This window comes from Triturus cristatus, chromosome 10, assembly GCF_964204655.1.
Source record: "Triturus cristatus chromosome 10, aTriCri1.1, whole genome shotgun sequence".
Classification (NCBI taxonomy): domain Eukaryota; kingdom Metazoa; phylum Chordata; class Amphibia; order Caudata; family Salamandridae; genus Triturus; species Triturus cristatus.
The window spans coordinates 971,756,755-971,771,348 of NC_140593.1; the positions used below are offsets into that span (position 1 = coordinate 971,756,755).

At 45.2% G+C, this 14,594-nt stretch overlaps 1 protein-coding gene across 2 annotated transcripts in view; it reads left to right on the forward strand.

Moving 5' to 3' along the window:
- Positions 1 to 4,496: 4,496 nt before the first annotated feature.
- GARS1 (glycyl-tRNA synthetase 1) overlaps positions 4,497 to 14,594 on the forward strand; it is a 102,035-nt gene continuing 91,937 nt past the window's right edge. Inside the window, exon 1 of one of the 2 annotated variants that reach the window (XM_085628877.1) lies at positions 4,497 to 4,778. In XM_085628877.1, coding sequence (XP_085485003.1) covers positions 4,569 to 4,778 — 210 coding nt within the window. In that variant the 5' untranslated portion in view covers positions 4,497 to 4,568. The remainder of the gene's footprint in view (positions 4,779 to 14,594) is intronic. The other variant, XM_085628876.1, reaches the window with a different exon arrangement.

Below are 14,594 nucleotides of genomic sequence, written 5' to 3' on the forward strand. Positions count from 1 at the left end.
GGTTGAATTTTTTTTCTAAGTGTGCATAATGTGTTCTAAAGGGCGCTTTTGATTTTTGAAAGTGGACAGCATCATTAAAAAAATGTTATTCTTGCTCTTTATCCCTGTCTACCTGGAGAGCAAAGTGCTAAAAGAACAGGTCTATAAGAAATGCAAATATCTTCAAACATAAGTACAACTGTGGAGAAGTGCATGTTTATCACACACAACTGTCATGTTACTTCACATACCACGGCGGCTCTCTGAATGGAGAAACTGATGTGCCGCAGTGAGACTTCTGTTTTTTGCTGGTAATGTAAGAATTTACATTAATCAAGAGCACTAAAATGCAAAAGAAAACACAAAATATTCCACTATTACATTTCAAGTACATACTGGAAACTCATGCAGCAGTTCGGTGGAAAAAAGTGCATAACTTAAAGAACTGCAAATATTAAAGAAGAAAAAAATGCATAAAAAGCGCTGTCACTATTATGATAAGAGAATAATATATGCACTTAAGTAAGGGTGGAAAACATTTCCCTGTGATATTTTTATAGCACACAACCTTCTTTTTGTATGGCATCTCAGCGCCTTTTGACAATCTAAGACATTATTTTTTAAACTTCTATGTATTTATCAAACTGTAGTGTGATTCGTTATTTTTTGGTCTCACCTGCGTTCGCATGCGCTATCGCATATGGTCTTGCTCTCCAGATTCCTATGTTCAATAATGGCCTTGGAACCCGCCCTTTGCTTACCTTTTTTTGGCATCATTGTTGCCTCTTCTTTGCTGCCTTCATATTGGGCATTGCTTGCCATGTGTCACTTCCTGTTCTTTCCATGGTGCATGGTCCAAGTACAGATTAATTAAGTCTGATTAGTGTTCCTCCATTGGCCATGCACTGCTCTTACTGTGATTCAGGCACTATTTCTGCACTATAATGCGGTCAACGCTAGCTGCGCCATTGCTCTTTTTAGGTCTCGCCTACGCAGTACGCATGCGCTGCTAGGCAAAAAGACCTTTAGCGATGGCTTCGGCTTTTCAGCCAAAAACGTGCACGCGTTCCATTGCCTTCAATGGCAACGCGTGCACGTCTGGAGATTCACTTGCGGGAGCGAGCGGCTGGCGCCATATGTTCTCAATTATCTTGGCGCCAGCCGCTCGCTCCAGCAAGTGAATCACGCAGGCCCCCTCCTCTCTCCCCCCTCCCCCTGCTGCCACGCGAGGCGCGCGCACTTGTGCTTGTTTGATTAGTATGTAAACAGTAGACTTTGCCATGTTTGTTTTGCTGGCCATATCTAGTCCAGTGTCTATAAATCCCTATAAATCGTCACTGATTGACTTGAAAACATTGTAACTGGTGAACCTGAATATTCTCCACTCAGTATGATAAGCCCAAAATTATTTTTGATGCCTTCAGAATGATGTAATCAGACCTTTTATTCATAGTGCCACAAAGCTGCAATCTGTGGTATTGAACACTATCATTAAAGCAAGTTACTTGTTGTTCTTGCTCTTCCTGTTATGATTATGTAAAGCGCTCTGATACCTTCAGGTCGAGTTCGCGCTATAAAAACCTGCACACAAAAAAAATCCATCACTGAAGTGTCTACTGAATTGGGTACCATGAAACTGGGTAACAAAACAGCTGTTATTTTACACTTCTTAGAAATTACATAAGAGAAGTACGAAGCGCTGTCCCTAGTTCCTCTCAGTAGAGTCACACCCCCGCTACCACCACCTTCACACATGAAGTCTCGCACAGGCGGGCACCTTGACAGCCACAGATGTCATAACTGCTTTGAAACACCCTTACCTTGATGGCTCCTGCACGAGGGCGGTTGGTTGCATTAAAACACGTTTTTATCTCCAAAGCGACTATCTGCAGACATAGAACAAGAAACTGTGCACAAAATGCGGCCCCTTACCGCCCAGTCGCCGCTGTCTTTGGATCTGTACTGCTCAGTGCGCCTTCGGCAGCGCGTGCACAGCAGCCCGCGCACCATGTGTCACTCGCCGCATCCAAAGCACGTGCGGAATGTCTGGGGACGCAGGGATTACACTACACACAAGGGTACCGCCGCCCAGACGGGCCTCTTTATGGTGCAAAAGACCAGCGGGCCGGTGATGTGACACAGTTTGTATGTAAACCGGATTCCTTCCTTCCCACCCTGGTCCCAAGTTCAGCCACGTGCATGAGTCACACGGGCCGCGCTTTGATCTTCGGAAATATTCGAGGGATGGAGGGGAAGGGCTCCTCTCATCCAAGGTAGAACCTTGCACTGGTACCATGCCCTACATCACATCAGAGCAAGTATGCAAAGTATTCGCGTAGTGTGATGTGCGCTGCGATATGTCCAAGGTGCTGGGGGGACTGTCACTTAATGCACTGCAGCTGCCGCCTCTAAAACAGGCGTGTTTGATGTTGTAGTAAACTTGGCCTGTGTTGTTTGCAAGACAAATATAGCTCGCATCTTTAAACGGGAATTACTCGATAGCTTTTAAAACGATAACTGAATATTGCACCACAAGTGGCTTCTGCTGAAAGTAAAAATGAAGCATGAGTGTAGGTTATGCGGTGAAGGGTGGGGGGGGGGGTCTGGTAGAGCCCCCCTCCTGACCACCTCCAAACACACCAGTAAAAAGTAGGAAGTGGTTCTACCAACAGGTGGCCATTGTCCGAGGTGTCGTGTAAGTGAACCCACAGAAATTCCAACAAGCATTGGCATAGCCAATAGGTCTCGCCTTTGGGACCTTATAAGTGTTTAACCATGCAACACTTGATGTTGTTGCACCAAGGATATTGTGCTGGACAACTAAACACTTATAAGGTCCCAAAGGTGAGACCTATTGGCTATGCCAATGCTTGTTTTTAACTTATCCCCTCCCTATTTTTTCTATCCTCCACCCTGCACTCCCATGTTTCTTCTCGCCTCCCACACTCCCTCTAGTCCGTGTTTATTCTCCCCCTCCTGTGTTTCTTCTCAAACCTAAACTCCTGTGTTTCTTCTCCCTTCCCACATGCATTCCTGTCTCTGATTCTTCTCCCCTCCGACCAGCTCAGAGAAAAAAAAGCACTATAAAGCGGCCATCGCTAGCCACTTTATAGAGCTTTTTTAAAAATCGTCCCATAATACACCCTCACTTGTTGCCCTGTTACCCACCCCCACCCGATTGCCAAAGCCAATAGGTTGCCCGTAGGTAAAACCTAGTGGCTTTGCCAATGCTTGTTTCTTTTAAGAGTAGGCAATGGTCCATGAGATCACACTAGGGTTGCCACCTGTTCTTTGCGAGGGTGGTAAAAGATTAATGTTTCGCAACTGGAGTTCGGCTGCAGAAAATTTATACATACCAGTACGATTCATTATTTGGAAGGGACACCCTAAACACGCCCCTTCCAAATACTGAATTGGTATTCGGTGGCAAACTCAAATTGCTATTCAGTAACTTGTTACCAAATCATAATTAGATGTTTATACATAGGAAAAGTCATTTTTGCGATCGCAAATGGACCGACTCTGTGAATCGAGGTATTTGCGACTGAAAAAATGCCTTTGCACATATACCCACTGCCTGCTAAAAGGAAACTGACAGATTATAAATGTAGCATGTCTAGCAACATGGCGCCCAATGCTTACAGTACTTCACTTCAGTTGTCCCACTAGTTCTTTGTGTTTGTTCCCTAATTAATTATGTAATTTGTAGTCCTTCCTCTTTACGTACGAAGACAATACAAATCCTCCTTACGTCCGAGGACAATACCATCTACTAGTGAAAGTATGAAAAAGATCGCCAGTTTGCAGTAGATTACTTTCTATGGACTATTGAATAGAAAAATTAGCAAAGTTAAGCGTATATTACTTTTAAACACACTTTAGCAAAATAGATGTTTATGCTAGCTAAATATTTTAGCACCTAAGACATGAAAGTAAAATCATAACATTGACTTTACAATGATTTACAATCGTCAGAAAATAAATACTTGTGCATTTTCAATACATTTTTCCTCTTGATTTAAAGTTACAGTGAAACTTACCACCAAAAAGCCCTTCGAAAAACTGGAAAGTATATCACTCGCGCATGTGTCTAATCACTAGACAAAAACTACAAACATTGTACAAGCGTCGAACCCTTAAGGTCGTAAGCAAACCTAACGCCCGTCTTTGAATGTCGATACTTTAGTTGTTAAACAAGCAAGGTTTCTTCGTTACGAGTTAAACACAAATTATGTTTTAGTATAATGCAAAAGATATGTGCTAATTTCCTTCAAGCACAAATAGTGACTCTTGTTCTCAAAAATATTAAAGATCATTATTAGCATAAGGGTTACTAATACTATCTGTCCGTCTTCTATTAAACGGTATTTAAAAAAAATAATAGGTTTTTGAACGATTCTAACGTATAGTTTTTATTCAAAACCCACGAAACCTGCTATGTTATCAAACGATAGCTGCACCATTCTAACATGGCCGCTCCTTTTTCAGCAGGAATCACGCTCTGCATTTGATGAATTACCGGGTCGCTCTCCGGAGCCGGCCAGGCAGAGATTTCATCATGCAGCCCGGAGCCCCGCCTTTACCGGTCCATGCTGCTGCTTAGAACCCTGCTCTGCCGCACTCTGCTCCCCGGCCAGCGCAGCCTCCTGCTCCAGCAGTCCACCCGGGGTCTGGCCACCGCACCCCGCCGTCTGCAGGAGAGAGCACCGCCGAGGAAGCAGCAGAAGCTAGAGCCAGAACTGCCTAGGAGAGCCATGGAAGAAGTGTTGGCGCCCCTGAGGCTGGCTGTCAAGGAGCAGGTACAGCCCGGAAGAAAGAGGGTCACATAGAGATGGGGGTTATGAGCATGTGTATATAAACATATATATTTTAATTATTCTGGGGTGGGTGCACAGCTGCAGTCAAGGATGCTTAACCATTATAAGATGGCAGCTATACATAGCTTGTCAATTCATCCTCTTCTCAAGGGTGTCACTCAACAATAACAAGAATAAAAAACAAGAAAAAAGGTGTCACCCGCTTTTCAATCGTATTCGCTATCCTGACAAAGAAAAATTAGTTTTTAGAGTTTCATAAGCTCACCCTCTTTGCAAACCTATATCACCCTACTAAAATGGTATATTCATCATTCCTTTTGTTTGGAATGCTCACTTAAACATCAACATTCAGCCACATTGGAGAGTCAGTGGGGTGGGGAGCGGGTCATATGGGAGGGATTCTGGTAGTTGGCAGCAGTCGCAGACCGGGTCATAAGCATGGGCTAAGTATAAGGCAGTATGTACTACCGGGACCAGGGAATAGGATGGAACTGCTAGTGGAATGAGAAATTTGGGTGCATTGGGAAATGTAAACTAAAGTTTCCATGCCACACTATCCACTCATTGCCTTAGAATCACAACTACAGGTAGCACACGCGACCATTGTTCTGTATTTTGCAGAGAGGCCAAGGACCGGATGATCACATATTCTGAACACCTTTTTGACCCGCTGTGAGAAACTGCCTTCAACCTCATCTCAGTTGTTTCCCGTTAAAAATACCTGTTGGCGACTCAGTTCAAAGAATGCACTACGCAAGGGTAATATGCTGCTCGAAAAAAAAATACCAGAACATCCTGGGAAAAGCAAACACTCTTAGGAAATGCAAGAATTAAAGAATATGAATTCTAAAAAGGAACAACCTGGATCGCCGTAACGTCTTTTTACACTCCTTGTTAAGAACTTGATCAGTGTTTTTTGCTAGTAAAAGTCAAGGACAAGAATATAGAGGCTAGAAAGGGACCCGTTTAATTGTTTTTAATTACTATCAATCAATCAGTTCATTTGTAGAGTGCACTACTCACCCGTGAGGGTCTCATGGCGCAGGGTGGGGGGCGGCTACTGCTGCTACTGCTCGAACAGCCAGGTCTTGAGGAGTCGCCTGAAGGCCAGCAGGTCCTGGGTCTGTCGCAGGCGGATGGGGAGGGTGTTCCAGGCTTTTGCGGCGAGGTGGGAGAATGATCTGCTGCCGGCTTCTGCTCGTCGGATGTGGGAGACGAGGGCAAGGTCAGCGGAGCGGAACTGGCAGTTCGGGGTGTAGAAGGTGAGCCGTTTGTTGAGGTACGCTGGTCCGGTGTTGTGGAGTGCTTTGTGAGTGTGGTTGAGGAGCTTGAAGGTGATCCTCTTGTTGACGGGGAGCCAGTGCAGGTCTTTCAAGTAGGCTGTGATGTGGCTGTGGCGGGGTATGTCGAGGATGAGGTGTGCAGAGGCATTCTGTATGCGTTGTAGTTGTTTCTGGAGTTTGGCTGAGGTTCCTGTGTAGAGCGCGTTGCCGTAGTCCAGCCTGCTGCTGACGAGGGCCTGGGTGACCGTCCTTCTGGTTCCGGTGGGGATCCATCTGTAGATCTTGCAGAGGGTGTTGAAGCAGGAGGAGGAGATAGCGTTTACTTGCTGGGTCATTGACAGCGCTGAGCCCAGGATGACCCCCCAGGTTGCATGCGTGGTCAGTGGGCGTCGGTGCAGCTCCCAGTGCGGCTGGCCACCATGAGTGCTCCCATGTGGAGGGGGTGGATCCGATGATGAGGACCTCCGTCTTGTCCGAGTTCAGTTTCAGGTGGCTGTTCATCATCCATTCGGCGATGGCCTTTATTCCTTCGTGGAGGTTAGATTTGGCAGTGGTGGGGGCCTTGGTGAGGGAGAGGATCAGCTGGGTGTCGTCAGCATATGAGATGATGTTGAGGTTGTGCGATCGGACGATGTTAGCATGCGGTGCCATGTAGACGTTGGAAAATGTCGGGCTGAGGGACGGTCCTTGGGGTACGCCACAGATGATTCTGGTGCCTTTAGAACGGAATGGGGGGAGGCGGACACTCTGGGTTCTGCCGGTGAGGAAGGGGGTGGTCCAGTCCAGGGCTTTGTCATGGATCCCTGCGTTGTGGAGGCGTGTGCGGAGGGTGTGGTGGCAGACGTTGTCAAAGGTGGCCGAGAGATCCAGGAGGATGAGGGCCACGGTTTCTCAATTGTCCAGCATGGCCCTGATGTTGTCGGTGGCAGCGATGAGGGCTGTTTCAGTGCTGTGGTTGCTGCAGAACCCAGATTGGGACGGGTCCAGGATGTTCTCTTCGAGGAAGGAGGTCAGTTGCCTGTTGACAATCTTCTCAATTACTTTTTCCGGGAACGAGAGTAGAGAGATGTGGGGTCTGCTTTCGGTTTCTTGAGTAAGGCGTTGATCTCGGCGTGCTTCAAGCTCTTCGGGAAGGTGGCAGCCTCGAAGGAGCTGTTGATGATCTTGCAGAGATGGGGTGCAATAGTGGAGCTTGCTTTGTTGAAGATGTGGTGCGGGCATGGGTCAGAGGGTGAGCCGGAGTGGATGGTGTTCATGACTTTGATGGTGTCGTTGACGTGGGTCCAGGAAAGCAGGGGGTTGATGTGGCTGGGGGGCGGTGAGTCTGAGGTGTCTGTCGGGGGTGCGTGGTTGCTGAAGCTGTCGTGGATGTGTCTGATCTAGAGGTGGAAGAAGGTGGCTAGGGAGTCGCAGAGGTCTTTTGATGGCGGGATGGCGGAGTTGGAGCTGGGGTTGGAGAGTTCTTTCATGATGTTGAAGAGCTCTTTGCTGTTGTGTGCGTTGTTGTCGATGCGCTCTTTGAAGGTGGTCTTTTTGGCGGTTCGGATAAGTTGGTGGTGTCTGCGGATGGCACACTTGTAGGCTGTGTTGCTGTTCGGTGTCTGTTCGTGGTGCCTGTAAAAAAGCAAATCACACCAGATCATTACAGTGCCACTTCTTCTCGAGCCTGCTTGGATGCCTGGAGGTCGGCGGTGAACCAGATGGCTTTTCTGTGGGTGCGTGTGTTCGAGGGTTTCTGGATCGGGGCAAGAGTGTTGGCGCAGTCGTCGATCCATTGCCTGAGGTTGCAGGCGGCGGAGTTGGTGTCGGTAGTGTCCGTTGGTGGGTTTCGGGCGAGGGTGGTGACTAGCTGGTCTTCGGTGACTTTGCTCCAGCTGTGGTGTCTGAGACCCGGAGGGACCCGGCTGACTTAGACCTGCTTGTGGGACAGGTACATATCGGATAAGGCTGCAGATGTGGGACGAGGTTCGAGCTAATAGTTTTCCCTCGTATGGATAGGAGGTGGTTAGGGTGGTCTCATTTAGAGGGACTGGTAGAACCTAGAATGTGGGGACATAGTTACACCTTTTGTTCAGTCCAAACCGAAACAAGGCTTTATAAAACGCTCTCCTGACAGAAAAGCACACTGGGTTTCAGGTGTGCAGTTTGAAACTCACTACACTCCAGCCTGATAACATTAACTCCTAGCTTTTATAAATCAAGTGAACATTTACCTCTTTAAGCAGTTCCTGTGCTAATCATTGCTGTTCTACTGTTCTTGACGGACCATGTTTCCTTTGCAATACCAGTAGAGCGTTATGCTCGATTCAACTGTCACCACGTTTTCATCAATGTTCTCGTATAGTTCTGTTTTCTTCCCTGCCCTAGCCGAGAACAGTAAAGAGTCCCACAAGCTGGTAGATAAGTGATAAACAGATGTTTGGGAAGGGTGGTGAGGGTTGTCTGGGCGTTAGCTTGATTTTCTTTCAAAGTGGACAGTTAAAGACACATATAGGGAGTTGGTTGGCAAGCACATTGGTGATGTAGAAACTGTTATGGGCGCCAAATGGGTTAGGATAGGCCCTGTGCAGTATGGCATGTATAGAGCGAATTCTACACCAAGATATACTGTAGGGTCTACCTAAATTAAAGGCAATGTAAGTGTCTGTTCTATCTGTGATGTATAGAACATGAGAGAATTTATTTTTATTTAAATATACCAAAAGCCCTATGTGGGTGGTGATGTCACACAACTTCTTAACAGTATTCCCCTACTGTTAGGATGTAGTGCGAGGTAACTGCCTTGTGATGCGCAGGAAGTGTTAAGCTGTACCCCTCAACATGGCAAGGTGATTCTAGGTACAGCCTTGGGTATTAGGGATTGATGGTTCATATAGCACCCATTCTAGGACATTAAGTGCCACAACATCTTTCCACCACAGAGCACGCATTACTATGCACTGTTTCAGTAGGGTCCGTGCTGTTTTAGGAGTTGGTTTTGTGGCATCATAGAACTTCACTGAAATAGGGCTAGCTAATAAGTATGTCCAGATGCATGTCCCGTCCTGTAGGATTCAAACTGCATCACAGTGAAGAGGTGCAACAAGACTGAAACCAGTCAGCAGTTCTTTGTGGCCCCACATCTGATGGAATATTGCCTGTCAGTTCAGTCTGGACTGTTACTATGGGAGCTGGATCGAGGCTGATTTACATATTGTACATGGTGCGATTCCAGAGACTGAGTCCAGGTCAAAAGGGTGTCTCTAGCTTCAAGCATTGGCTTGCCTTTCCAGAGAGCTTCATACCTTTTACAAGGCGTCAACATGCTTTTGTTGGACATGTTGCACGCTACTCCAGAGGGCACATTTTAATACTTTACGACATAGGTTCTCATGAACCAACGATAAAGGCTGTAAAAACCTCCGGGAAAAAGTCCAGTGGTAGGTGCCAGCATGCCATCTGAAGTTTAAGGGAAGTTTTCAGGTTGTACGTTGTCCCGTGTGCAGGTGAAGGCGCTAGCATTACACACAAGAAGCCACCATGCTTTGGAATGAGTTTTCACAGCACTTCAGACACTTGCACGCACTGATACCTTTCGAAGAGGTGGTACACTAGTTTATTTGCAATAGCAATTCTCTGAAGTTGGGCTACGGGAGAGGTTACTGCATGATTTTGTTTGATGCTTTTTAGTCCCATTGGTTTTCTTCAGTGATTATAGATGTTCAGGTGAAAAAAAAAATAGGTTGATGGCAATCCGAGTGGTTCACTTGGCTTGAATCAAACTACAGGTTTTGGTTAAGGAAGGGGGCTCGAACCTAGCAGTGGTAGAGCGAGGAGTGACATGACTCTTCACCCCATCACATAATGAAACATAGGGAGTAGCTGTGTGACATACATTTAGTAGAGCAGGATGAGGTTCAGCAAGAGCCTGGGCCAAACGTGTAACACTCTCTCTCTTTATAGGTGATGGCAGTTGAGAGTGAGTACTTATTTTGTTCGGGTGGTTGAGCGTTTTGCCATCTGGGGCAAATTGACAGGAAATCCACTGGTCACACCCTATGTAAATGAATCTTGTGCATTAACATTGCAGGTATGATGTTCACTTCCTTTTCATTCTAGGCAGCTTCTCAGTTGTGTTTATGCATAAGGTATAGTTCAAATCTATGCACTTATTTTCCAAGTGCCGGCTTGTTATGGGTGATATTGTGTGTTTTTTTAGGTTTGGTTTTGACAGCACTACTTTCCGCATACATATTGTTACCAGTGCTTTACACCATACATTGGTTGGTCTTAGGCTGCCTCTAGGAAAGAAATACTTCCTCACCTTGTGCTGTTTGATGTATCATTCGAGCCTGTCTCACATATGAAAACTGTATTCAAGTCATCACACTAAATTATTTCTCTCCTTCATGCATTGGATACAGAAATTAATTGTTGTGTGTCTTGTTCACCACAGCGTCGGCTATTTTAGTTGGAGCTCAATTGCAAGCCCAACCTATTGCCTTTGTCAATTCTTTGTAGCTTGTCAAGTTTTTTTTGCAGCACTGTGCATGCTTGGGTGTCCTAGCTCATAATTATGTCCCCAGTGCATCTTGCTGTTGGTTAAACTGCCATGATTGGTCGAAAATGTCGCACTTGACAAGGGCACATTTAAACCCAAGCTTTACCTCTAAGGTGGTAGGTGCTGTCTGATCTGAGACTGGATCATTGGTGTGGAAGCTGGGCAGGAGGGAGGCAAGGTTTTGGATTTGTGAGCAAGATACCAAAATACTGTGCGTCTGCTGCTTGAAGGGCAAAAATAACACATTTATCAGTTTACCTCTTTAGTTGGCATAGAATTGTGAAATTAGTGCAAGTTCACTTGACTAGTCCCCAGGTTTCGGTCATTGAATTAGACCTTGTTCTCCATCATGGTGAATGGTGCATCTTATTGGCAGCTTCTTTTGTATCATCGGTGCATTTTTTCACAACGTCTTAATAGCTTTTGAATGGTTTATGATTCGTCAGAATTTTCAGTCTGAAAATGTGTAAACCGTTTTTAATTGAGCATTGTATGTAGATCAAGACTTTTACTCGAACATAGGGACTGCATGCAGATACAATGTTATTTTTAGATTTTCCTTGCAACGAATGCGAATTGCTCTTAAAAGCATAATATTTTTGTATTTTTCTGCTCAATTAAAATGTGTAGAAATCTGAGGGCTTAACGATTGTTTCTCGTACCATCACAGGACTAAACCCTATCGAGTATAAAGCATTTCTAGGCTTGTGGTTTAGATCCCTGTCGTTTCTGAAGCCAGCGGCTTGTTCTTCCGAAAAATGTTTGTGGTGTACATGAAACCAGGAACTACTCTTCTATTGCAGTGTTGTCGCTCGTTTTAGCGAGATCCAGCAGTGAGTCTGGATAGAAGTGATTCCTCCTGCTTTTCTTTTTTTGTGGTTTTTTTTTCTCACGCCCCTCCCTCTGCCACGTTTTCCTCGTGCTGCAGTGGCAACAGATTGATGATTTTAGAGGAAGTGAAGTGACTTTATGGAGAATAAAAATCCAGCGTTTGTCACTTTTAAAATGATTTTCAAAATCGTTTCCATGCCATTTTCGTTTATCCATTTTTGTAATGTGTATATAGGTATTTTTTTTTCTTACAAGAGACTAGGTTAATCCTTTCCATATATTGCTAAGGTGTAGTAGATTTCTTAAACTCTAGTATTGTGTTCAAAATGAAAGTGAAAAATGCATGCACATTGCGAGTAAAAAGCTTTTTCAGCAAATAAAGACAAAGCCACTTTCTGTAAGCTATTTTTTTTGTGGGTAACCAGTGTAGGTGTCTACAGTGACACACCTTTATTTTTGTTAGTAGTCGAGATATTATTTGATTTGTTGCACATCATTGTATATTTTTATGAATCGTACCTATTTCAAAGTTACCTATACTTTGCTATAACCAGGTACCTACAAGTCATTTTGCAACGATGAAGGGTCTTTTACATTTTGAATTCCTTCCATAATGCAGCAGGTAAATATAGTCTTGTGTATGCTGTCCCGGTTAAACGTTGAATGTGTATACTTCATTTAAGTGATGATATGCGAAAGTTATTAGCTCACCAAGCAAATGGATGAACATGTTAAGCAGGTTTTGTTTTTGAGTGTAGACTTCAATAGCACACCTTTATTCCTGCTCACAAAACTGTTCTATCCATCAAAATTGATTGATACTGTGGCTCCAGATAATGTTTATGCTGATCAGGTTTTTACTCTAAATTCTGTATTCTAAAATCCATGCATTGCACTAACTTTACTGGAAAGCAGGTATGCTTAATTCCTTTATATTGCCTTCTTTGCAGCAAGAGGTAAGATTATTTGGCACAGCAACAGTTGTGCCATTAGGCTGCAGGCATGCTAATCTCTTGTTGATAATAACATCAATGGTGTAAAAAAACAACATGCTTGGATTCCTTCTCTATCCGTTCATGCTGAGTGAGTAGTAGAGGTCTGATGACTATGGCCCCGTGGTGCCAACTACCATCAGCATCCCCAGAGAGATGTTTTTGAGGAGGAAGAGGTTGGCAGTGGGAACAAGCTCTTAGAAAAAAATACATCAAGGGTAAGGAAGACAGGTCAACCAAAAAAGAGTGCTCTAAAAGATTCGTAAATAACTTGTAGAGGGCCTTTGTACATGGTCAGCATTCTCACTGAAACCGTATAATGGCATTTGTAAGCAGCAACCTCGGTTGCTTGGTAGCAAGTGTGATCTTGCGCAGGTTGATAACTTTGCAACTGTTGCTGTAGGTATCTTTATAAACACATTTAGCAGCAACAATGGAGCGTTGCAGCTCAAATAGTGAAAACATGAATATTCCACAGAAAGCCCATGGCGAGGCAGGAATGCAAGCTTGTTTATGGATCTGTAGAGGGAGGGTGCTCCTTGACGAGACAGATTGCCTGCGGGGTAGATGCACAGGTGTCTTGAACTTAGATGCACAGGTGTCTTGAACTTTTGAGATTTTTCCCATCTAAAAAAGCAATTACTACAGCTCGGTGGTTTTCAGGCACCCATCTTGAATGATTGAGGTCTGTGGCTGGTGTCAAGGCTCCCCCCGCCAGGGGCATTCCGGGAGCCCATCACAGGCGGAGCTAGGGTTATTTGCGCTGTAGACAGTGCACACACTGCATGAGACACTTAATGGGAGACTTCGTATAGAGTGATGGGAAGTGAATTGCATTAATTCCTGGTGAGGGCGGCTGCAGAAGGGCACGGTGATGATAAAAGAAAGGTGCACAGAAGCTATTCTGAAAGAAGTGCAGCGGCCTTGCACGTTTCTATTATCAATACGCCTCCCGCTACACAGCCGCTGCACTTCATCGCGATGGCCTTAAAGTGGGCACCATGCTGATAAAATAAAGGCATGGGCCCTGAAGTGGGCACCGCATTGTAACAAACAGTGCCACTGCAGCAAAGATGAACAAATGGAGGTTGAAACTACCAGGGACAAACCCCCAGGTTGTCGCTTTCCCTATGCCGATCGGCCCACGCCTTCTATGCAGTTACCTGGGGTGAGTCGTTGCTCTCCTACGAAAGGCGGAGGCGGTGGGGTTCCCTGAGGCTGCTCCTCGCAGTGGCAGGGGAGGATTGTAAACTAAGCAGCCATTGCCCCCCCACATCCATTCAGCGCTGGTGAGGAAAAAAGACAACTACCTGAAGTGCGACTTCCCTGAAGTGGGCGCCATGCTGAGAAACTAAAAGCAGCACAGGCGCTCAAAATCCTATAAATAAAGTTAGTGCAATTTAGAAATGCTGCACACGTTTCTTTCTCTTTATTAAAATAAGTAATTTAAAAAAGGGCTTGCAAACAGACGCTCACATTAGAGCTATGCTCTTAAGCTTCCACGATCAGGAAACTAATCAAATGAAGCATGAAAGCTGCGCCGTGACAAGATTTACAGGCCTGTTGTCAGTCGCGCTGGTAATCGAAAGGCATAGCTGTGCGACCGCAGGTCAACCAAAAAAGAGAGCTCTAAAGGTATCGTAAATAACCTGAAGAGTAAGAGCACATTTACCTGGGGCGATCCTCATGGAAGGATACAAAAGTCCAAAAAGAGGGTCTACTAAGCGTATTCACCAAACAAAAGCTGGCATTTACAAAGGACAGTAAGAAGAACCAATGATAAAGATGGGCGGTGCTTGAAGCCCATATTGTTTATATAGTATGTTTCGAAGAGAGCGCAGATGTGCTACCTAGGCGAGACCTAAAAAGAGGAGCAGGCATAGCTACAAATGAGCATGTACCAGTTATCTTATCAATGTTTTTTATCCAATGAGTTCTGCTGCACTGTGGAACACTCAAGACCCATTCACATCATTACTTGGGCATATTGAGCTCATTCACAGCTGAATGGGCAGTTGCCTGTTGCAGATTAGTATTTCTGTTGCTGTTGGATTGTTTGTTCCTTTCCAGATGGCAAACATGCCATAATGGGGGTCAGCGGCACTCTTTGGACAAGACCTCCAGTCAAATCACCCTAGGCTGCATCACGTTG